The 24098-nt window shown below is 41.3% G+C and overlaps 1 protein-coding gene across 4 annotated transcripts in view; it reads right to left on the bottom strand.

Annotated features, from left to right (window-relative positions):
* The window catches only part of PTPRO (protein tyrosine phosphatase receptor type O), a 263577-nt gene that overhangs the window by 54662 nt on the left and 184817 nt on the right, over nucleotides 1–24098 (bottom strand). For all 4 annotated transcript variants that reach the window (XR_016441869.1, XM_090043530.1, XM_090043531.1 and 1 more), the window contains 4 exons: nucleotides 21168–21279; nucleotides 13140–13291; nucleotides 9637–9757; nucleotides 795–934 (listed from right to left, as the gene is read on the bottom strand). Coding sequence is in view for 3 of the 4 variants with exons in the window: in XM_090043530.1 (XP_089899656.1) it covers nucleotides 795–934; nucleotides 9637–9757; nucleotides 13140–13291; nucleotides 21168–21279 (525 nt within the window). In the remaining variant the exon portion in view is untranslated. The remainder of the gene's footprint in view (nucleotides 1–794; nucleotides 935–9636; nucleotides 9758–13139; nucleotides 13292–21167; nucleotides 21280–24098) is intronic.

The raw sequence follows: 24098 nt of genomic DNA, 5'->3' as shown, positions 1-24098 counted from the left end.
TATTATGAGACTAGACACCATTCTAGTCAGATTATTATGAGGCTATACAGATACAGTTTTGAGGAGGGTCAGTTTACCTGAATAGACCAAAAAAAAGAGTTTTGTTTGTGAAGCTGAGTGAACATGACTTAAAGAAAAGGAAGCACAAAACAAACGAAAAGTTACTATCATGTTTAACAGACATGTTTCAGTAGAAGCAAGGATCCTACTTGTTTCAAAGTACTGGAAATGAAGAACAGAACAGAGAAGAAGAGGCCCACAAATATCACCATACTGCTCTGCCAGCTAATTATATTGCTGCTTATTCCTTCCTCTATATCATGGAATCTGACCACCTTTTTCTACCCATATCTTTGTGTATTAAACCCTCTAGTTTTCTCCCTGGTTTTAATAAACCCCATAAAACCCCCAGGTTCTCTTTTAGCCAATGAATACTGCCTTGAATTTCACCTTCAGTACAGGAGGACTCTACAAAGCCCATTACAATCCTTAATTTTATGTGCTTTCCATGTGTGGTCAGCAAGAGAAAAAAAGAATTTCAATATTTTTGGGTGTTTTACTAGCTCAGGTATTAATGGCTTAATTCTCTACTGCCTTTCAACTTGTAGAATGGCTGAGTGTAAAATTGATGTCAAAGGCTCATATTCTGTGATGTTACAGTATTTTACGCTCACTTTGCACAGGGGTGTGACTATACAAAGTGCAAACAGCAAAGAACCAGATCCTAAGGGCTTGTCATCAACATCAAGTTAAAAAACAGACCAGATGAAATGGGAAAAGAGGCAACCACATACCTGGATCTTTAATTCTGGGTGTGAGCCAACCTGCTGGCAAAAGACCTCAAAGAAATCAGCTACTCCTTCCTCTACCCACAGCAGAGTCACTGACGTCTGTGTCTTGTTGACAGCAAACAAGGATTTTGGAGGAGCTGGTTCTGGGTAAGAAATAAAATCTCCTTTCATTCTCTTTTTATTAAGCTTACCTTTTGGACTCTGGAAAACTAGCAGAAAGCAGTAGCAAGCAGTATCAATGAACTGAATGATAACCTTCTTGAGTTTTTCTTTTCCAGTAGGTAAGGTCTTTCTTCCCAACACAGTATTAGACACTGATAAGCTACGAATTTAAAACAGGAAGATAGCTAAAGCATCTTGGTTTTCTTCTCTGTTTAACTGTTCTCTGTTTGGACAGTTGGATAATTACTTCACTTCCCCTTTCAATAATTCTTGTTTGGAGGAACATCAGCATGTTCTATTAATAGCTATTTGCACAAATTTTTTTAGGAGCAAAAGGCTGCCTACTCATTAGCAACATTTACTGGGAGAGATAGCTATAATTCTCTAACTCAGAAGTGCAGAAGAAGATAAAGAAGCAGCCTCCCATAGAAGTGTGCACTACCTAGCATGTTCTAATTCCAGCAGAGGAAATCATGATTTTTTAGTTGATTAGAAGTACAAACCTTGAATTCTGTTTTGTTTGTGTGTGCACATGTGTGTAAATATGTGTATATGTAGCATTTTTAGTTAACTTGATCTGAGTGCATTTTATAGATTAAAAATATATATAAATATATATATATATATATATTCTTTCCCCATTATTACATTCTAGAAGCTACAGGTGAACTTCTTGGCCTTCTTTGGCATCTTACTGCAATATATATATGCATCTCCAACAGTGATCAGTCCTCATCCTTCCTCATAATATTGCCTGCTGATATGAAAAACAGTAGTGTGTGTATACACACACACACACACACACACACATATATGTCCTATAACCCCCTATATCCTAGACAGCTTTGTAATTTCAAAGGATGTCTTATGTTTTCATCAAGAGAGCATGGGGAATTGTGCATTGCTGTCGGAGATGATGATGGATCTTAAATAGAAGTAGTTGTAAAAGACTTGATGTCATCATAATGGGTGTCTGCATGTTACGTGGGAAGCTAGTATAGGACAAGTGTAGTATTATCCTTCTCACACTGGTTCTATCTGTTTGTATGGCTCTCAAGAGGTGGTATATTTGGCTCACCAGGTCTTTGAAGCTCTACTTCCTGTGCCATGGAGATCAGTGCTGTAGGGGCAGGGAAAAATAAGAACCATTCTGAAACTGAGTGTTGCAGGTGGATGGAGCAGGTTTTGGGAGAAGCAACAGCAGAAGGTAGAAAGAGTAGAAGGAACTAGCTGCTCCCCCTTTCCTCCCTGCACTCCTGATGGGCTTACTTGTACCAAGATGCTTACTGCATTTTCTTTCCCTTAACTGGTGGGACACCACCCAATGGGGTGTTCCTGATCACTATTTTGGGGCAGCTAAATACCATAAAAAAGATTAATTTCAGGTATTTTCAGAGCAGAAGCCATGTCTTTGGATACATGCAGATGTTACACTCAGATCAACCAAACTAGGGTTAGGTCAATCTAAGTGCCAATCTCTACAGGGAGGTTAAACTAAGCAAAAAATGGCTCCCCCAATTTAAATTAGTAGACCTGAGGAGATAAACTAAGTTAGATTGGAAATGGGCTAGCCCAATTTACCAAATATCTGCACATGTTCAGAGTGCAGCCCTGGGGCTGGGAAAACCCATCCGCTCACCCTAACTCTGGGGCTGTGTTCTTCCTAATCCCTCCTGCACCCTGTTTAGCCCATCTTCATCCCTCCCACCCTTGGCTGGACAACCTCCCCATTGCAGACTTGCCAGTCCCTGCTCCCACAATCTTGACAACTGTCTCCCAGAATCACCAAATCCCCTGTGAACCCACTAGCTCCTCCACCCCGACGTACATAGACCAGGTTCCTGGTGTGGCTCCTGGCGCTGTCAAAAGCATGCACAGGCCACTCCCAATATATGATCATGAAGCTGAAAGTATTTTATGTGAGCATAGACTGGGTACAGTGAACATCTGTACATACCCTTTGCAATATGCAGTCTGCTTGGCATTTCTCAATCCCATGTTGAGAAAATAAAAATAAGGTTTTAGCAGCATACATATGTATTTTATTAATATAATCAGTGTGGGTTAGGGGTGGGTGAACCCCCATTAATAAGGACTGATATGAACCAAAGCTCTCAATTGAAAGGAGGCTGAACTCTGCAGAGGCTGGAGCAAACAGTTAAAAAAAATCTGAGTCCTAATCAGATTTTCCGTAATAGGTTTGGTTCAAAACCTTAGATTTGGAAGCCTCTTTAGTTTAGAAATATGGATCTGGCTTTTGCTTCTCATATCCATCTCTAAGTATCAGTTAGCATGGCCTTTAAACGGATTATCTTCAGAGTGGGGTCTGACTACTTATATTCAAGTCAGTTTCTAAATGTTACCTTTATTTTGGGGAAAAGGGAATTCTGAGAAGCCAGGTTGTCTGTTGCATTTTTTATCATAGTTCACAGGAGTGCAAAATGCTCTCAAATAACAATGGCAATGGTTTTCATATGCTTTGCATTAGTGTAAAAGATAATATGAGGTGCAAGGAAACGGGGAATCTGTCCCCATGATTTTGACTGGTTTTAATGCAAAGATAGATCCAAGTCATTAAATAAATCTGCATTCAAGTCTGGCTTCCATAATGTTCCTGAGGGACTGGGAGGTCTGGATATCAGTCTCCAAACAGGGCCTTTTCTAAAGCTATAGTAACTCCATGAACAAAGGTAAAAGTCTGACATCTGGTGGTTGTAACTAATGGCAACAAAATTAAATTTAAATTGGATTATTGAAAATACATGGAAATGGAAGGACAAAGACTGAGAAAAGTGCACGGAGAAACTAACATAGCAAAACTTTCATGCGTTGACATACTTTTTCCTAAGCATACTTAAAATTCTGATTCTCATCACATTATATTTTTATGCCAGAAGTATTATTGTCCTTGGTATTCAAAACTCAAAGAAAACCTACACATTTGGGATTCTCTTCATTTATATAACATTTTACACATCTTAAAGTTGCTCTTCATAATGTCCAGAAACTTTCTTTGTAAAAAATATAAGATTGAAGTTCTCAGGCAACAGCCTGATTCCAGGAGCTTGGGCTTTAAAAAAAAATTGCAACAAATACAGTAGTCATTGCAACTGGTTAAACTTCACTGATCAAAGCAGAGTTAATTTCCATTTACCCCAGTGAACATAAACTCTGAGTCAGGTCCCAGTTGCTACATCTGGGAATCTGAAGGGATAAGTCCAACAGAAATATTCATTTAATATATAGAGAGCTGACAAGAGATTAACATAGACGGATAAAAGGTTAGATTCTCAGTTGGTCTGAGTGGACAAAGCTTCATTCCTCCATTTGCACCAGCTGGCAATCTGACTGGTTTTTCCCCATACACAGAGCTTGGGTAGACATAAACTGCAGCAAGGTTTGGAGAGTTTTGATGGCTGCACACCTACCAAAAATCCTGAGTATCTAAGCAAAATAAGTGTCTGGCATACAGGGCAGACTTTTGAAGCGTCTTGCTTTGGCTTTGTAAACTTGCCTGGCTTTCTGAGTGCCTAGGTTCAGTCAGCCACATGAACTGCAGAGGATTATACTGGACCCTCTGAGAGTTCCTTTGCACGTTCCCAATTTCCACCACTTTGCACCTTGTGAGGGCTGGCAGCACGGTAAAGAAAGCATAGAACACTGTTCTTCTGATGTGGAGTGTCTTCTGGTCAGTTTACACTGGTACAGATGACTCCACATGGCTAAGACAGTACACAATCAGGGTTCTGGGGGCCTTTATAAGGCCACTGACATTCAAATGGGTTAGGTTTGAAATGCTAGAGAGACTATATCTAGATGTGCTGGAGATGGACCAAACCACCACACAATCTAGATCCAAACTTTGCAGGCAGTCTCTCTCTCTATAAAGCAGTATTTGTGCAGAGTCCAAAGCACCCCCCCTAGTGAACATGAGAACAATCTCAGCTTCCCTTGCATTGATGATAAAAGAAAGAGCTCTAAGGGCAACTACTTGGATAGGCAAAAGGGTGGTGACAGGAGGCAGGGATTGACTTGAGTTTCTTGGGGTCTATTATTGACTACTGGAAGGTGCTAGAAAGTTTTTTTCTGTTTATTTACTTATTATGATATTTCCCTTCCTAATTACAGATAGGAAAACTGAAGACCTTTCTGAATAAAACTGTTTTCTTCCTTCCAAGTTATTCCAAATCTATCTATCCAGTTAGCCTTCCTCCTTGGAGAAATTCATATGTAAAACTATTTATCTGTAAAACTGGCATAGGAAAAATGTAATCCTTCATATACTGTGGTCTTTATGCAATGGTATGCTTGGCTGTGCTGCACAGCTCCTGGGGGACAAAGTACATATACCCAATGTGACTGCCAAGATATATCGAGGGATATCTTTAAAGGGAGCTAGAATTTATCAGATCCATTGTAATTTTCATCTGTCTGCTCCTGTTCAGCTGAACTGAGGGTAAAAACTCCCCTTTTAAATAGTGTAATTGTTCAGGTCTCCCCACTCAGGTCAGTAGCCTGCTTTGAGCTAGAGTCACAAAGCAAACGAAGAGCGGTAACTGGTGATGTCTGCCCTGAAGACTGCACATGAACTTGTAAAACAATTTGGGATCATTCAAGATGAGGTGGTATAAAGCTGTTTTAGCTATTTTACTGTGAGGGGTTTTTGTCAGCCATTCAGCAGTGTTTTTTAAATAAGCATTTGTGAGGACAGCCTCTGTATGCTTTCAGTTTGAGTGCACCTAGAGAATCCCTGGCATAATAATATTTTGGATGTTTACAGAACCTATTACTCAAATCTACCCAAATGTATTACAAATATCAAAGAATTAGGCCTCACAACTATCATAAGAAGTCTAGTATGTATCATCCCTATAGATGAGGAACCTGAAACAGAGAGATTTTGGTCCACATTGTCTAGAGAAGTTTAATTTTGAGCATCTCTTATACCACTTTTCTTTCTGTAGAGCAGATAGAGTAGTCTATATTGAGTTGTGACACTATTACACCTGGGCATTATTCCAAGTAAATCCTCCCTTTACCTAAGCTATTGGATAGATTCTTTGAAAAGTGGAAGGTTGCCAGGATGAAGCAGAAACCACTGAGGGAAGAATACAGTTCTACATTTGGCAGGAATGGCCCATCAGAGCTGCCAAGTGCTGAGCAGTCAATCATGCAGAATCAATTCTAATACTTCTAATATCAGATCTCCGTGCTCCCTTCAAAAGCATAGTGGAGAGAATGTAGGATTGCCTTTTTTCATGGTAAATTCTCTTTACTGACATTTGTTCAAAATTAAAACATTAAAGTTGTTAAAATAATAATAGAGCCTGGATACTTAGATTCATGCCATTTTCTCTTAAACAGCAATAAAAAGGTCACAGCAAAGCACCTATAGTACTTCAAAATTCATCAGTTCAAACAGAATGTTATGAATATTTCCCCCTCTGTAAGCAATCCAGAAATAATAACACCTTATGTTAAATAATGGGGAAACACAACTACATTAGGGATATACAATGAGCAATAAATTTGTTTCTTGAACAGTCTGCATGAGACAAATATTTCCAAATACCACTTTGAAAACTCGTTGATATTGGTTGTCAGGACCAGACTAACTGCACCATTCCCAGAACACACACATTTCCCACTTCTGTGGAAAAAAACATCTTTTGAATATTGCTTCCTTGGGGAAAGAAAATTTTATAGAGTTTCCCAAGATTCTTGAAATATTTCATCTGGTAGGTGAAGTTTGGGGGAACTACAAATCCTGAAGACTATGGTACATCCCAGCACCAATATATTTTGGGGATTCAGGTGGAAGGTAGTTCCCATTTGCATGGGTTGCTGTTACTCCAATGCCTCTCATGCCAATATGCAGCATGGCTACAACAGAACCAAACTGCCATTATCAGGATTCAACTGTGATTTTTCCTCCCATTTTTGTAAATGTCACTCAATCTTTGTGCACGTTATCAAATTTCAAGTTATCATTCCTATCTACCCCACATTTATAATGGCCTTCTGCCTGTACTAGTACTATTGGAAACCTCACTTGTCTCTTGTTCTGTACACTAGGTGGCTCAAGGATGCTACAGCAGAAACATAGAAGGTGTGGAGGTGGATCCCCAATACGTTCTTTTACCCATCACCAATATAAAAGGATTGGAAGGAAGGTGTGGGTGGAGAATATCTTGGAAAATTCTTCCATCCACAAGCCACTGAGTTGGATTATTTTATTTGTTTCTTTCATTTATATTTGACAGACGCACAGATAAATGGTGCATGATCTCACATCAATGGATTCCACTGCTTTTGTAAAAAATATTGTGGTGATGTTACAACTGAGAAAGCTCTTGTTATTTGAAGTGTGGGAGGAGACTTAATCAGTCGAAGGGCCCCAGCACATGGTACATTGAAGATTCAATTAAGGTGTTAATTGTGCCATAAATGGGCATAGAGTCATAGTCATAGAGTCATAGAATCAATGAGTCGGAAGGGACCTAAACAGATCATTGGCAGGGGGTGGCAGGATCATCGGCATGGGGGTGGCAGGGGTCATAAGACCCCAGCCAGGTGCCTACCAGTCTCCTCTTCAAGTTCTTCAGGGAAGGTGAGAGCACCACCTCTCTGGAAAGCCTATTCCAGGCTCTGGCCACCCTTACAGTGAAGTACTTCTTCCTAATATCTAACCTAAACCTATCCTCCCTCAGCTTGTGGCCATTGTTCCTGGTGACCCCAGGGGGGGCCCCAGTGAACAGACTTTCCCCAAGTCCCTGCTGGTGGCCCCTGATAAGGTTGTAGGCAGCCACAAGATCCCCCCTCAGTCTCCTCTTGCAGAGACTGAATAGATTCAGGTCCCTCAGCCTCTCCTCATAGGGCTGGCCACAGAGGCTCTCAACCATATGAGTGGCCTCCTCTGGACCCTCTCCAGGTTCTCCACTTCTTTCTTGAAGTGTGGTGCCCAGAACTGGACACAGTACTCCAGCTGCGGCCTGACCAGTGCCACATAGAGGGGGAGCAAGACCTCTCTGGACCTGTTAGTGATGCCCCTGTTGATGTATGACAGGGTGCGGTTGGCTCTGCCTATTGTTTCGTCGCATTGGCGACTCATATTCATCCTGGAGTCCATCCTGACTCCAAGATCCCTCTCTGCCTAAATGGTAACCTGGCCACACATTAGAGCAATTTTATGAGGTAGCAATATAGCAAACAAACCACAACGACATTCCACATATAACGTGTTACATCTTTGTGGCTTGCTTGTATCATGCCTTAAATGGAATGTGTGGCATGTCAGGGCTAACCTATGATAGATCCTGACACTCAGCTCAGTGTAGTGATCCAATATGGGAAGCTCCAGGATATAGGACATCACCACCAGTGGGGATCAAGTTGGGGGACAGCACTGGGTCCTGGACCTGGTGCCCCTGTACAATCATTTGAGGCAGATAGTAGGGTTGGGGGCGGTGCTTTGACCCTGACATCAGAAGGTGTCTTCCCAGTCTCAGGCTTACTGTGCTCTAGAGCTTCAAAAAGCAGGCATGCAGCTGGGAGGAACCACTTCATGGTATGAGGCATGGGCACCTGGGGAGCCAAAAGTTCCCTGCTGCCCATGGCCCACATAGTGTTTCTCAGCATACAGAGAGCTCTAAAGAGTGCCACTGAAGTGGCTTTCCCCTCAGAAACTTTCTAACCTTAAAATCTAATCTTAAAACCTTAAAAGGGAAGCCCTTTGCCTTCCCTTCCCCCACTGCCAGCAGCCTTTGATACCCCATGCCTGGCAGCCTGGCCAGAGATGCTGGGCAGGGATTTTAACAATCATCTGATTGCTGGCCTGAACTGGACAGCCCTGACCCTAAATGGGGGCTGTCTAGCCAAGGTCAAAGATCATCTGGTTATTAACTTTGCCCCCCCCAGACTGCACTGGGGACTTGAAATATCTGAAGTTCTGCCTGGGCTTGAGGATGACAATCAGTTGATTGTTGGTTCTGGCCTCAACAATCAGCTATAGTCTGCCTGAGACTATGCCAGAGCTGGTTTGAGTCCCTGGTAGGGTCCTGATGGCCAGCAGACAATTAACTGATTGTCAGCCCACCTGGCCCTACTGACACACTTTCAGCTTGCTGGTAGAAGGGGAGACTTGCTGGCATGGGAAGAGGCATGGTTGTTGGGATCAAGAATCAGATTTAATCGTGCCATTAAATGGACATGTGCCTGGGTTCTAAGTCTGAGATTTTAGACCCAGAACTGAATCTATGAAAAATGCGAATAGTTTTTGTTAGGAACATTGGGATCAGCAGACAATTTTGGATCCCAGTTCCCAGAGTCTGGGGATGTTTGGACCCATCACAAGAAAACAATTATGGAAAACAGTTCTCTTTCTTGCTGTTACAGACAGGCTTTTCTCACCACCATTTGGGGCCAGAGATTGCCACCACTACTCATCTTGATTAGTACATTTCTTGAAGGTGAATGGGTCTACTCTCAGAGTAAAATATTTTCCTAGGTCAGCTATGAAGGGCATGTATTTTATAGCATTTATAGCAAATAAACAAAGAAAAAGAAAAAAAGAAGACAGACAAGTCAGCCATGGGCATGCCTTAGAGCTCAAAAAAGTTCTGACCTTGTTGGCTAAGGGAAGAAACCTGAATATAACATAACTGACAAACAAATACATTCTTACCCAGTTTCACTAGCTGTGGTGTGGAAATGTTGCTCCCTCTCTCTGTACAAGCTGTCACAGAAATGTTGTAGATATCTCCTGGAGGCAAGCTCAGAACTGCAGTCATCACATTTCTTGTCACCTATGATAAGAGTTGGTATCAAGTGTTAAACATAATTTAAAACAAAGATCTTACCTGAAGAACTAAATCAATAACTTGATGCACTAAAAGGAAAATACTAACACCATCAGTCCAGATCTTTTCCACATATTCTGTGTGTGTTAAATATCCTTAACTCCTAGCGGCATCAATGGGAGGGGGACACAACACATAAAGTGCAGAGAGAAATAAATTGTATAGCATATTTCCTGAGTGTTGAATTACATGCAATTAGTGAAAGGCTACAAAAAGACCCTTTGATTAGACTTTCAATTATGCGTTTTGAAAGTATTATTAAACTTCAGAATAAGTTCAATCAAACCATTTATCTAAGCACACTGCAACTTTAGGGTACTTAAAAACCAGGTCAGATATTTCAAAGAATAGTGTAGGAATTAGTAATGGATGAGCACTGTGCATTTATGACAAAATTCTAAAGCTAGCTTTCGTTGCCTTCAGTGAGACTTGACATCAATATAAAAGGCAAAAACAAAAGCAGCTCCCCATTGTAACTCATGATACTTTGCAGGAAGCACCATGAGTTACAAAGATCCCCTGGAACCAACAGATGTTGGGTCACTGTTGGGTCCCAGGGCCTGAGCAAATCCAGATGTTGGCTGTAAGCCTGCAGCCAGTCTCCCCTAGCAACACCCTTTGTGCCTCCCAGCCCCGGCACTGGTTTCAGAATGTTTTCAGATAGGGGAAAGGGAGTTCCCCTGGGGGTTCCCCTGCCAGCGCTGGAGGGTGGGGTAGGTAGACTGGAGCCCCCCACCTCAGAGGGGTTCCAATCTACTGACTCCTCACTCCAGCACTGGTTGAAACCCCCCCAGACCAAACTGCCCTTTTTCCCTTCTCCCATTCTGAAAACAGCACCGGGACTGGCACAGATACAACTTACTGAAGCTGTTCCATTTTGGAGCATTTTCATCTGAACTTTCGTGCAATGGGGATTCAAGGTTTTTTTGGGGATCAGGCCCTTTGAGGCACTCTGCAACTGTGTAGAGTGCTTTCAGAGGTCAGATCAGGAGAAAATTGTCATTTCTGTCCATGCCTAGAGGTTTATTAGGACATACTGGAATGCAGGATTAGGCCATAATCTGAACTGACTCAAACTGTGGCCAGAATTCAAACTCTGTCCAATCTAAATATTAATTGAAGTTAAAAAACTAAAAAGTATCATGAATATTTTTTTCTTATTATTATGTCCAAACATCTCTCCTATTTCCCAAATTCCACTGAAGCAGGAATTGTTGAGATAACACCGAAAAGATCGCCCTTGTAGTATTTCTAGCCCAGCTTCAAGCAGCATGTATTGGAATCTCATTATAATCTTCATCATAAACCAAATTTCCAGTTCAGTTTTGCAGTCCAAGGAGGCAGAAAAAGTGTGTGGGGGGGGCGGGCGGGGGGGGGTACAGGGAAGAGTTGATCACCTTTTACTAACAGAACTGAACTTCTGAACTTTTACTGATAGAAGAACAAATTCTGTGTAATTTCTCCTTGGAATCCATGGGAGGTATACTCAAACAGAGAACACAAATCAAATGCAAATAGAAAAGAAAGTTTATATGGTATAATCATAACAATCTGGGGAAATAAGTTAAATTGCCTGCATCAGAAAAAAACAGAAACACAGCCAGTGTTTTTTATTTCAGTCATTAGCGATTAGAAACTGAAGGTAGAATCATAGAGAATTAGGGCTGGAAAGGAACTCCATCTAATCCATTCCCCTGCCTGAGGCAGGAGCATCCCTGTCTAAACCATCATATACAAATACATTGTCTAACCTCCCTTCAAAAGCCACCTTGATACAACACGACCTTGATACAACACAAGACATAATACCCTAACCTGCCACAGGTAAAGCAGGGGGACCACAGCAGCCAACATCTTGCTTCTGTAAAGGCTGTTAATATATGCTCCAGAGATCCTAGAAAGAGGGCCATGCCCCTTGTTACAGAGGAAGGCAAAAACCCCCATGGCCCATACCAATCTGACCATGGGGTAGAATTCCTTCCTGACCCCATATACGGCAATAGGACTTACCCTAAGCAGAGGGGCAAGAGCCTCTAGCCAGCAGCCTCCTTGTTTAAGCCCCAGGAGGAGCACCGGAACACCCCAATCAAAATCCCCAGTCTTGGCTGCGGCCAACACTCAGTGTCTCTGAGGAAGGTGTAAAACCCCCCGCAATAAAATCGTAACATATATAGCAGCAGAATTCCCTTCTAGCCCTATGTGGCAACCAGCAAAGCCCAGAAGCATGAAAAATAACAATAGTAGAGCACAGGCACAGCTATGCTTAGATCATCCCCGACAATTAGCCGTCCAACTACTTCTTGAACACCTCCAGTGATTGAGAGTCCACAGTTTCTCTAGGCAGTCTAACTTGCTTATTCTTCTATTATTAAAATAAGATCTTACCTGCTTTGTTAGTTGTACTTTATATTTTAGAGCTTTGAATATGTTTTTTTTAAATCTCACTTAAATTTTCAAGAGTTATGTCTGTTTTCCTTTTGTACAATGAAATGGAGCTACTTGTTTTCTATATGTGAGAGCCAGAGGTAGATCCAGGCAGGGTGCAGAAGTGTAGATGCACCACTGTTCTGCTACTGATGCCACTGTTCCTGGCTGCTCTGGCTCCAGGGACAGCCCCAGATCCTCTCCTGTTTTGCTCTGCAGCTGTGCAGGGTGCCAGGCTTAGCAGGGGACAGCAATGGCAGTACATGGGTTCTGTCTTCCAGTGCCTGTTCCCTTCCCACCCCCACCTTGCATAGGTGTCCTCTGCTGGCTGAGGGAAGGAACTGGAAGGCACTTAATGCTGCTGCAACTGTCCATGGTTGATGCACATATGAGGAAAGTTTCAATACCACTTCTGACCCAGTCCTGCCACACGCTGCAGGAAGTAGCTACAGGGGGAGTCAGACTCAGCCAGGGACAGCAGCAGTAGCACACAAGTTCCTGAGTAAAAGAAAATTTAGGGGATTATTATATATTTTTTATTCATCTAACACTCTTATTCATAATGGCAAGATTTACCCCTTTGTAGAGGGTCAGAACAGGATCTGCATACTACTAAAATTTCCAATAAGGGCTGAAATCCTGGGGTTGCTAAAGCTGATGAGCATTTTTGCTGTTGATTTCAGAGCAGGAAGCTTTTCACAGCTGGGCTATGTTCAGGACGTAACTATTATCAGCCCTGATTTCAAAGGAAATTTGACCCATTAGACTTCTGCAGATGCTCCCCGACCAAACCACAGTTTGTAATACAAAGTGTCTCATGAGCATAAAAACATTTCTTTGCTATTCAGAAAGGGTATAGCTAATAAATCTAGACAGTTATTCATGTAAAGTTACTAATGCTTACACTCTTTTTTATTTTTTTCTTTCCTTCAGCAATGACCATCCAGTGCAGCATCCTGGAATGAGATAGGTCAGTACTGTCATCTCCATAGGTCCAACTGATATAGAGAAGGTGGTTGTAATATTCTACTGAGGTGATCTCTGGTGCCACTGGTGCTGAAAGTATAAGACAAATATGTTACAAAGAGCATTGTTAGTCCAATCATAAGCTTCAGCTACTCATCACTGAAGGATATTTTTGGAAAAAGTACAAGAGAAGGATTAGACATATACAGATACAAATAGTAGCTGAAAATACAATAGCTTCACTAGCTGTCTTCACTTAAAAAGCATGTTAGCTTTCCTGCAGGAAATTTCACACTGATATTAAAAATCACACTAAAAACTTAGTTAAAAAACTTTAAAAGCTCTTAGCGATATTTTTAATGAAAGACAGGATATCTGAAGTGAAAAATAAATGCAAAATTTCAAGTGGAAAATTATTAAAATTTAAGTAATGCATTTTAGTATGTTTAAACAACAACCCCCCAAAAACTAAAACAAAGATTTTAATTTTGTTATGAACTGTCAATTAGATACTAACATGTCCTTTTGAAATTTCCTTTTAACAGCTAAACTTCCATTGAAATAACTATTTTTCTGGAAAAAAAAAAAGATTTGGACAAATACAGGTTTTTCAATAGGATGACATCCACCTTAATTGAAGCACCAGTGTACAATCACTTAAGTTTTCAAAATATGGCTTACATTAAAATTGGAACAGATACAAGAGTTAATTTTAATCCCTCTGGAAGCTGTTGTCTTAAACCCACAACTAAGCCTATACTAACTTCAGCAAAACACTAAGACTGAAACAACAAAATTTCAAACACAGTATGAGTATGTTCTTTTGACTAAGTATCATGAAATCACTTTTGACTCAATACTGTGTTACTTTGCACCTTGTAAAATAATTTGCATCTCTGCGAAGAAGTTTTGAGAGAATGTAAAACATTACAAATCTGATACAGTACCAATTGGTATTTGCTTCACAAGATTCAAGGCAGTGGAGAACCAGGATGGTGAAATATTTATTGGCCACAAGATGTCACTGGCGTAGCTGTCACAGATGCTAGTCAAGCATATGAATTTTTCTTGCATGTAAACATTTGATTCCAAGGAGGATGGATATTTAAGTGATCATTTGGGATAGTAGAAAATACACATGGGATAGTAGCAAATGTGTGTATGCTGTTTTTAAAAGCAATTTAAATGGCATTTATTGTACCACATAGTATCAAGCCCCTCATGAAAACTCATGATGCCCCTAAGAATTAAGCATCTTAAAAACGAGGACTTCTCTATTTTGGATTCTCCAGTGCATCCCATGTTTGTTTGCTTGCCAGAATCCAAGGTCTCTTAGGCACAAACTGTGCTAACCTATAATATACTATCTGAGAGAACTACTAAAATGAAACAAATAAATATAATGATGATTACCTCATATTTCTCTCTGCTTACAGACTAGATTATCCATCTCCTTTTTGTGTGAATTGACATTTATAATAATAAAAGATAAATCAGCATAAAGACAGACTAGACAAAAACTCTAATTATCCATATGAGTGAACAAAGGACAAGTTCAGAATAAAAACTGATATGACCATACCAAGAAGCACAAAAATTTGCCTAACATCTTAGACTTATACATGCTTCACTTTCTGATGATATTGATTATAAATTAGTTTCAAAGTAAGTACATTTTTCACTTCTGTCACATTATAGTCAAGGCTGTTTTGATTTGATTGTCCTTGGCTACAATACTTTTTAAAGCCAGCTGTTTACAGCAGGTTCCATTAAAAAAATCACTAGTCATCACTTGGCTGTGTTTATAATGCTGCAGCATTTCTAAGTTTAATGGCAGCAATGTATCATAGTTGTTGCAGGAGTGTGGGATGGCAAATACTGGTTTTCTAATGGGGCATTTCTTTGAATACAGGTTTAGAGTCTTAACACTCCATTTATCCTGAAGATAATATCAAATGTATATAAACATATTCTTTCTATTCCAACAGCTACAGACTGGTTAGGCCCTAATCTTGCAATGAGCACTAATTTCACACTGTGGGTCCATCTATACAAGACACATTACTGTGAATTACATTAATCTAAGTGCAGTTAAGTGTAACTGTCTACACATGCGCTGGACTTACTGTGCATTAAATTAGTTTAATGTGCCATTTGCTAATAGCAACATATACAGGTACCAGATAAATGGTGCATTAGGTAATGAGCAGTAGCACACATGTAGAGGCTGACCAGAAGCTCCCAGCCAACCCAGGCAGCAGAAGGTCACTGCTGCCTAGCTAAGCCCTGATGTGGGGGAATCTGTGCCAGCTGTAGGGGCAGATGTCTCCTGGCCCCGTGCACATGGAGATGGGTCCCAATGTGTATGGGGCCAGGAGACAGATGCCTCTGCAGCCAGCACAGCTCTCCTAGCCTTGTGCACATCAGGACTGGCTCCTATGCCCCCTGCCAGGCATTGGGCTGGCATCTGGTGAAGCTTCCCCTGGCTGCTGCAGGGGGGCATATCAGGGCAGGAGCAGCCCTGAACTGGGCCTCTCCCATTTGGTGCAAATTTGCACCCAAGAGGGTGCATGTGTAGATGAATTCCTGGCCACATCTTACTGCTCCTTATTTTAGTGCGCAGTAACCTTACTGTGCATTGATTCTGTGTGTAAACACACCCTGTCTGGATGAAGCAGTTTGTTTTATGACTTTTTGCAGAATCTGAGCCCAAGTCCTGTGATACTCTTTTAAGTTCTCATGTCAATGATCTATTTATACACCATGACAAAGGGCAGCCTTCTAGTCTTATATGAGAGCCAATATTTGGATATGCTTCTAGGAAGAGGGGGGGAACCTCTCAGAATAGAGAGATTCAGGCTTTTGAAAAGTGAGGAGCAGCAACGGGTGCTGCAGGGGTAGATGCACCCCCCCACTTCCAGCCATTCCCTTCCCAACCCCACAGCTGGGAGCAGCATCCAGGGCCTTTTTAAGTCCAGGAATCAAGTAAGAATCATGTCCCATTCTTGCCACTCCTTCCCTTTCCCTCAGTACTTAATGTCCTATCCCCTGCCTACCACTGTTCCTGGCTGACCCAGGAGTTGGGGAGGAGTGGGGGCTGCAGAGCCGCTACTGACCTGTTTCATCTGGACTGCACAGGAAGTCAGGCTCAGCTGGGGATGACACTAGCAGCTGTGGCAATAGGTGGTTCGCCTTCCCTGAACCTAGTCCCAGGAGGAGAGGGCATGGAGGGGGTCCCCACCTGGGTCTGGCTTCTCAAGTAGCCTAGCTCGAGCAAGGCAGGAGTGACTGGTGCTGACCCCTGGGTAAACCGAGAACTGTGGGAAAGTGGGGGAGGGAAGGGGATGTGCTGCGAAGCACAGAGGAGAAGAGGGGGAAGACTGAGGGGGGCCTTAACCTGCCTCAGAAACTTAAAAATTGTCCTTGGCTACTACCCCTACACCCTAGTCCAAAATGGCAGTGCAATCACTCCCTGACATCCCCTCTGCATCTGCCCCTGCCTCCTAGTATTTAAAACAGCAGGGCTTTTTCTCTATAGTAACATACTCAAAGTGTGCAGAGCAAATAATGTTGTTAAGAATGATGTATCAATATTTCTGCTATGGTTTTGCAGAGACACCAGGTGATGTACTCATATCACATGAAGCTGATGAAGTGCTTTGCAGTCCAGTGGTAATTATGAAATTAGTTGATGCTGCTTAGCATGAGATAAATGTTTTCAAATCAGCAGGCATAGCAGGCTCCTAAAAGCAATACCTGGCATAGCAGACTCCTAAAAGAGTTGGCTGAGAAACCTCTGGTTTTCTGACAATAATTTTTAATAGACTTTGGAGAAAATGTATCTTAAATTCCAGAAGCCTGGAATTATTATGCCAGTATTCAAAAAGGGCAAAAGAAGTGCCCAGAATAATGATAGGCTAGTTTGACAGGCAATTCCATGTAAAAGCTGATCCCAGATTCAGTTATATATAATGGATGTCAACCAACAAAGTTTTATGGAAAATACATCTTGCCAAACAACTCAAATTTCATGTTTTGATGAAATTACAAGTTTGATCGATCAAGTGTAGACTTGATCAATTAAACTTATATATTTAAACTTTTTCAAGGTATCTGACATTTAAAATTAGCATTACACTATCAATAAAGCACACATTAATTAGATTAAGAAACAGCTAACTGACAGAGTATGAAATGACAGTCTGGGAAATCATCATTAAATGGGAGCTTTTCTACAGAAGATCTCAAAGGATCTGTAGTAAGTTGATTGCTATAACTTTTTCATCAATAATCTGGAAGTAAAATCACTGCTGATAACATTTACATATGAGACAAAATATTTGCAGGGGATAAATAATAATGATGACAGTACAGCCAGAGGGCATGGGGAACTGTGAAAAGAAGTGGCTGAAATGGATTTGAGAAATATATAGTGAACAACTCAACATGAACTTCTGATGTGAGGCTGTAGCAAAAGGGCTAACATGGTACTCACCAACAGCAGACAGTACACAGAAGCACAGGGTGGTGGTGAATGTTACCATAATGGGGATGGCAACTCCAGAAACACGTCACAGACAATGAGCAAGGAGCACAGATCCAACACAGGAGACTATATTTTGGTGAGCGTCACTCCCACAGTGCACTGCACAAAGCAGCTGACTGCCGGCTTCCACCACACTGATTGCATTAGAGTGAATTTACCTTGCATATAATGAATTTTTGGTTTAAAAAAGGTCATCGCATAAGAGTGAACTTGCACATACAGAATCCGCAGAAAGTGAAGGAAATCTGTACATGCTTGCTTTAGAGCAACAACTTTCCACTGCCCCCCACTTCTTAGTCTGGCAGCAGCTTTCTCTCCCCTTTCCAGCTGGTGGGTGGCATCCTGTCCATCCTGCTACCCCCGGGTTGGTGCCTGGCCGTGCCCCCTCCACTCCAGCAGGCGGGGTAAGAGCCTTGGAGGGTATCTCTCTTCCCTCTGATTTGGCAGTGGCTGGCAGGCATGGTCCAGCTCCCCCCAGCTTCATCCACTGCAGGCACATGCCTGCATTTCCTGATTTAGCGGATAATATCTGTCCAATTATGGATCAGTTTAAGCTGTGCAGTTTAGACTAACCTGCAAAGAGTGAACCCATTCTGGCTCAGGTTCTCTGAACGTCTGTCCCTAGCTTACATATACACAAAGAGATATATAGTGAGTTGTAGTAGGGAGCTGATTTTACTTCTCCTACCTTTGTAAAGCAGTTACTGGAATCCTGTAACTAGTCCTGGGTGTCCACATTTTCAAAAGGATATTGAAAAATTGGAGGGAGAGAGCAAAAAGTCACAAAAGCAATCTGAGACCAGAGAAAGTGTCTTACAGCAAGAGGCTTAAAAGAGGTTTAGCTTATCAAAAAGGCTTTTGGGACGTGGCTGTTACCTCAGGAGGAAATAGAGACATAAAAGCTCAAGTAGAACCAACATTTGGCAGCTGAATCCAGACAATTCAAACTAGAAATAAAGCCTGCTAAAAAGACCCCACAACCCAACAAAAAAACAGCAAGAGTGATTAATCAATGGAACAAACAAGCAAGGGGAGGGAGGGATTCTCCATTTCTTGATATCTTCAAATTAACACCGGCTGTTTTTCTGGAATCATCTTCAGCCACAATGATTTTGGTGTAACGTCAGCTTTTGGAGAAGGCATGTGCGAACATCCTTATTTGCCACCACATCCAGGTTCTGTGAACTGTTGGTAACTAGACTTGATTGGAAGAAAACAGGAGAACTTTCTGAGATGTGTGTATGTATGGGGTGGGGGGGTGGAATTTGTGACATTTAAAAAAAAGAAGTTTTTGCATAATTTTTTTTTCCCCAAACCGAAATTTTGGGGGGGACAAACTGATATTGTCAAAAATCCATTTTTTCCCATTGAATAAAGGTGAACAGTCCCATTAATAATTCATTCCATGCCTCAGTATCTGCCTGCACCTTGAAAAATGACAAACTTAAACATAAGCTTGAGATCTGTATTAAATGGCAGAAAGCAGGTTGATTTGCATATGTACTGCATGTGGCAACAGAGGGGATTGCTGCTACACGCTATATCTAGTTGAGAGCAGAGTGAGACTGTGTGTGTGGTGGGGGAGAAATCAAGCTGCTTTCACTGAAGGTTCGGTTAGACTAGGAGGGTGCATGCAGCCCCCTTGTCCGCAGTCCCCAGCCACCAAGAAGTTAGGAGAGCCCTGGACTAACTAAATTAGAGATGTATAGCATAAATTTTCATAAGAAGCAGCATATGAAGGGATATTATCTAATGAAGTACACTGTTTATGAAAGCTTATGCTATACATCTTCAATTTAGTTAGTCTATAAAGTACAAATCCCCCTGCCTTCAACTTGATTTCAGACTACAACAGCTAACTACGTCTCTCTGCTGAAGAACGTAGACGCCAAACTGATTTGCTGTATGAGTTGTACCTTACAGACTAACCAAAGGAGGTACACACACATACACATGCATGCACTCTCACACATAAACATACTCCGTATTTACTTGAATCCAAGACCAGGTTTCTCTCCCCATTCCACATAAGGAAAAAAGACCCTTATCTTGGATTTGAGTATGGGGCGGGGATGGGATGGTGGGAATAGAAGATTGCTGCACCTCCAGCTCTGACCCCAACTCAGGCTCAGGTTTAGAGCTGCAGCTGCCCCACTACCCCAACCACCTGCCACCACTTACCCTCAGGAGGGTAGAGTGGCACCTTAGACACTGCCTTTCTGAATGAGTTAGCCCTTAAGGGGCTATCCTGCCTTCTGCCCGACTTCAGATTAACACAGCTAGCTACCTCTTTTTAGCAGAAGGGAAATGGTGTTGTCAAACCCAGTACAACTTTGCTTCTGTTCTCAGCCCTGATGGCAGCCCTGGTCCTGACAGCTGAGTGCACAGCTGAATGCAGAACCAAAATCTAAAGTATTTGAGTTAGAAATGAAGGGGCATTGACCAACATCCCAGGCCTGTTGGGGGTGCCAGTTGATCACAACTGAGTATCTGGCCCTGTCTTTTAGCCTTAGCCTTATCCTTAATAGTAAACTTGTGAAAACTCTTAGCCAAAAAAACCCCAGCTGGGAGTGTAAAAATATTGTGCTATGCAATATATGTCCAACCATACTTCTCCCTAAAAATAAACAGTTCTTAAATTTAATGTGCGTGTGCAATGGAGACCACTGACCGCACATATGGTGAAGGAGACAGATGTAGGAAAAAAAAGACTTGGGAACATTGAAAACAAGGTTTCCCCCTCTTATTTCATGGAAATAAAAATAATTTTACCAGTTGCCTTAGCAATTTCATAGGCATAGTAGTTAAAGGAAAATCAACCCTAGAAATACAGCAAACTGTTATCTTGGCTGAACAAGCTTTTACAGGACTTGGTCAGGCTTCCAGGTTAGTTTTAGTTACTCTTTTAGGGTAGGAGCTGGCCTTTGCATCAATTTAGGCTGAAGGTTAAATAAAGTCTTTCAAGATTGGAACAGACCTTTCAAGCTAAGCAGGTTTCTGGCTAAGCCAGGCTTCTAAGCTAACTTCAGGCTCAGGTTAAGTCTCCCAAAACTTCTGTACCACTTCAGGTCTAAGTCTAAGAATAGCTTTTTCAAGGCTCTCAAATTTCATAGCTCTTGAACCCTGCCAGCCAGGGGTTAGTGACTGGTCCCTTCTTTGATCAGAGAGACATGAACTCAGTAATTTAGAGAGCAAAATTAATACTGCATGGAAGCATGAGCAAAACCACTGTGATTCGCTGGAGCTAGGTACCTAGATCTGATCCATAATTTAAAAAATACTGCATGACCTATGATGAATCATCATAAACATGGGACCATCTCAGAGCAAAATGTAATGTCTAAGAAAACAAAAAAGTATGCCTTAGAAATATTTGCTTAGCACTTACCTTTCATATCTACCCGTTATACTGTTGCTTACCTGTTATGAAGCTGATGGTGGAACTGTCACAACAGCTCAATTCTGGGTCTCCCCAAGTTACCATGGTAACCCGGAAATTGTAATACCAAGCAGGCAACAGGCTGGTTATTCTCTAAAAAAACAACAAAAGGCAAGGAGTCACTCAGTAGAAAGTTAGACAACAGAAAGTGTGACTGTTACTTATTATTGCCACAGTGCAAGTTAAGCCCACGGAGTTCAATGGCACTACATCCTCTTATGCTATTATGAATTTGGCCCAGGAAGGAGAAGTAAAGCTAAATTCTGATAGGTGCTTGGAAAACGAGTTCATGCTTCTCTCCTTCCTGGAAAGAGGGCAGTAATAATACACTACAAAAGCTCAATTAGCACACATGCCTATCTTGCCTGATACAAGCCCATTCCTCATACACATTCTGTTCTCTCTAGAAACATTTAGACCTTGACCTACATTCACTTTAAGGATGTATGTGAATTTACTCACACGTGAACAACTCCGAATACAAAGCTGCTGACTCCTTGAGTACACGAATGCTACTTTACCATGGACACACAAACATTTGGAGCATGCTCTTTTGTCCGTATCTGAAGACTCTGACTGATTTCTACAGCTGATTGAGAAGTTTCTCATGGGTTTTTTTGGTTTTTGCTTCTTTTTTATTTGGTTGGTTGTTTTTTGGGGGGGGAGTTTATATCAGAAAAGGTAGATTTTATGAAATTGAGAAACTTCATGGGAATCTGTTGAAGTCAATGACTTTTTTTTAAAGACGAAGCTTGTTTTTGGAATTTCCAATTTACAAAAAGTTTTTTATTTCAAATTTTATTATAAATAAAACATATTTCAAATGACTTATAACAAATATATTTCAGAATATTGCATTTCATAGCACATTTCTAAATGATCATGTTTTGTTCTGATACAAAACAAAACCATATAGATTTTCCCATAGGGTTTTTCCTAACAGAGTCTAGTCCTTTCATGAGGTGAATCATGACAAATTCATAGATCATTACATTTATGATTTTTTGCAAGAGACGGGAGTTACGTGGCCCTGAATTTTTGAAGCCACTATTTTTTTTTCTGGCAGTCCAGGTAGGACGTGATCACCCTTTCAAAACAAACTGCAAAGGCAAAATTGAATAAAAAAATCCTACCACTAAAAACACTTAGGGTGCCTATACACGTGCAGACAGGCTGCTCTGACACACTGTAATTACAGTGTGTAGAAGGAGACTCAATTAATTGAGTCTGCTGAAGCGTGCTAACTACCACACTCCAGCAGACTTCAGCATCATGAGTATCCGCATCTCCATGCTGAAAAATGGCGATGGGGGTGCTTTAATCGAAGCTCATCAAATGAGCTTCAGTTAAAGCACCCTGGCTGCTATTTTTCAGCAAGGAGACGCTGATACATGTGACACTCTGGACACTTTAATTAGAGTGGTTCCAAGAGCCATATATCTCTGGAGCATGTGTATAAACACGCTTAAGGAAGAATTAAGCTTAGAACACCTTTAACTTAAGATGGTCACAAAATCTCTCACAAAAACATGTGTGTCCTCATTAAAGCCAACTAGTATTTTTGAGGGGCCGCCCCCAAAAGGCACTGTTCTAAAACCTCCATGTTGCTAGAAGATTAATTGTTATGAAGTTGCTTCAGAGACATTTCACTTCATGGAAACCATTAAAAATCTCATTAAAGCACATATGTTGAAATGTTACAGGACTTAATCAGAGATGAGTTCCAATGTGTGCCATTTCCTTTTTCAAATTTTGAATTTTTTTTTTTTCAAGCACAGCATTGCGAGTTCTTGGATTGAAATTGAGATAAAGGAGCTCTAACTCCCTTTATCTGGGCATGTCTTTCTCAGTAGTATGAATAACTGAACACAAGAATGGACAATGCTAGCTCATTTTCTAGACAATTATATTAGCATGAAGCTTCATATTCAATGCCATTCTTTCTAAAAATCACTTGGTATTCTTCTAATTGCGCTGCATCATGATTTTGACAGTTTAATCACTCAGAAGATTATTTTCTCTTCAATTTTTCCTAGAGTTTTACATATTCAATTTAGTCAAGTGCCTAATTCCAGTTAAGCAACCATAAAGACTACATATCTATCCCACTTCCATGGCACTCTCAGAAGTGTCAAGTAGTACACCCCTGCCCACCTGCTCTTGCTTGGCATTACACCAAACCCAGAAATGAAACAGCAAAACTGTTCTGAGACTGCTCTCTCAAGCTGCCAGAGACAGGTTTCAAGAGATGTAGCAAGGGGAATGTCCTCAGGGAGACATCACCACCTTATTCCTGGGCTTGGCATGTGGGAGCAGGAACAGACAACTGGGACAGGGTCCTCTTGAGAGCAGCATTATAAGTGTATACCAACAATGGAGTTATGTGCAAGTTGTAAATCATTATTTTCACTACCATAAAATAGTAGCTATTCTTGTTTTTACATATTTTTAACTCATTTTATTTTCAGCAAAAATAGCCTGCCTTTTTTTCTCAGTCCAAAGGTAAAATTTGACTGACAATCTAAGCATCTCTCTTGATGTATACAAGGTAGAGGAGGGGGGAGTGGAAGGGAAGTATAAATTGCTCTTTACTGAAAGGCTGTAGGCCTGCAAACATACATTAAGTATGCGAGTAGCTCTGTCAACTGAAATGAAACTTCCCTGGCTGAAGTTCATGCATAAACTTTGCAGGATCAGAGCCATCAAACCTAACTCAACAAGTTTTCTGGGTAGCTTACTGAGGACTACCCTTCATGCCAAAAGCACGTGTTTGATCCGTACTAATTAGGTAGGTGGAATTTGTGCTATTTTCCCATGAAGATGCTGTAGCTGGTTCGGACTTTGATTGCACATCTGTGGCAACAGATAGGAAAATCTGTAGGCAAAGGTTTAGTGTTTTCATCCTCTTGAGT

Source organism: Crocodylus siamensis, chromosome 4 (genome assembly GCF_052110815.1).
Source record: "Crocodylus siamensis isolate JL-2025a chromosome 4, ASM5211081v1, whole genome shotgun sequence".
In the NCBI taxonomy this organism is placed as follows: Eukaryota; Metazoa; Chordata; order Crocodylia; family Crocodylidae; genus Crocodylus; species Crocodylus siamensis.
This window is presented reverse-complemented; position numbering and strand designations above follow the sequence as displayed.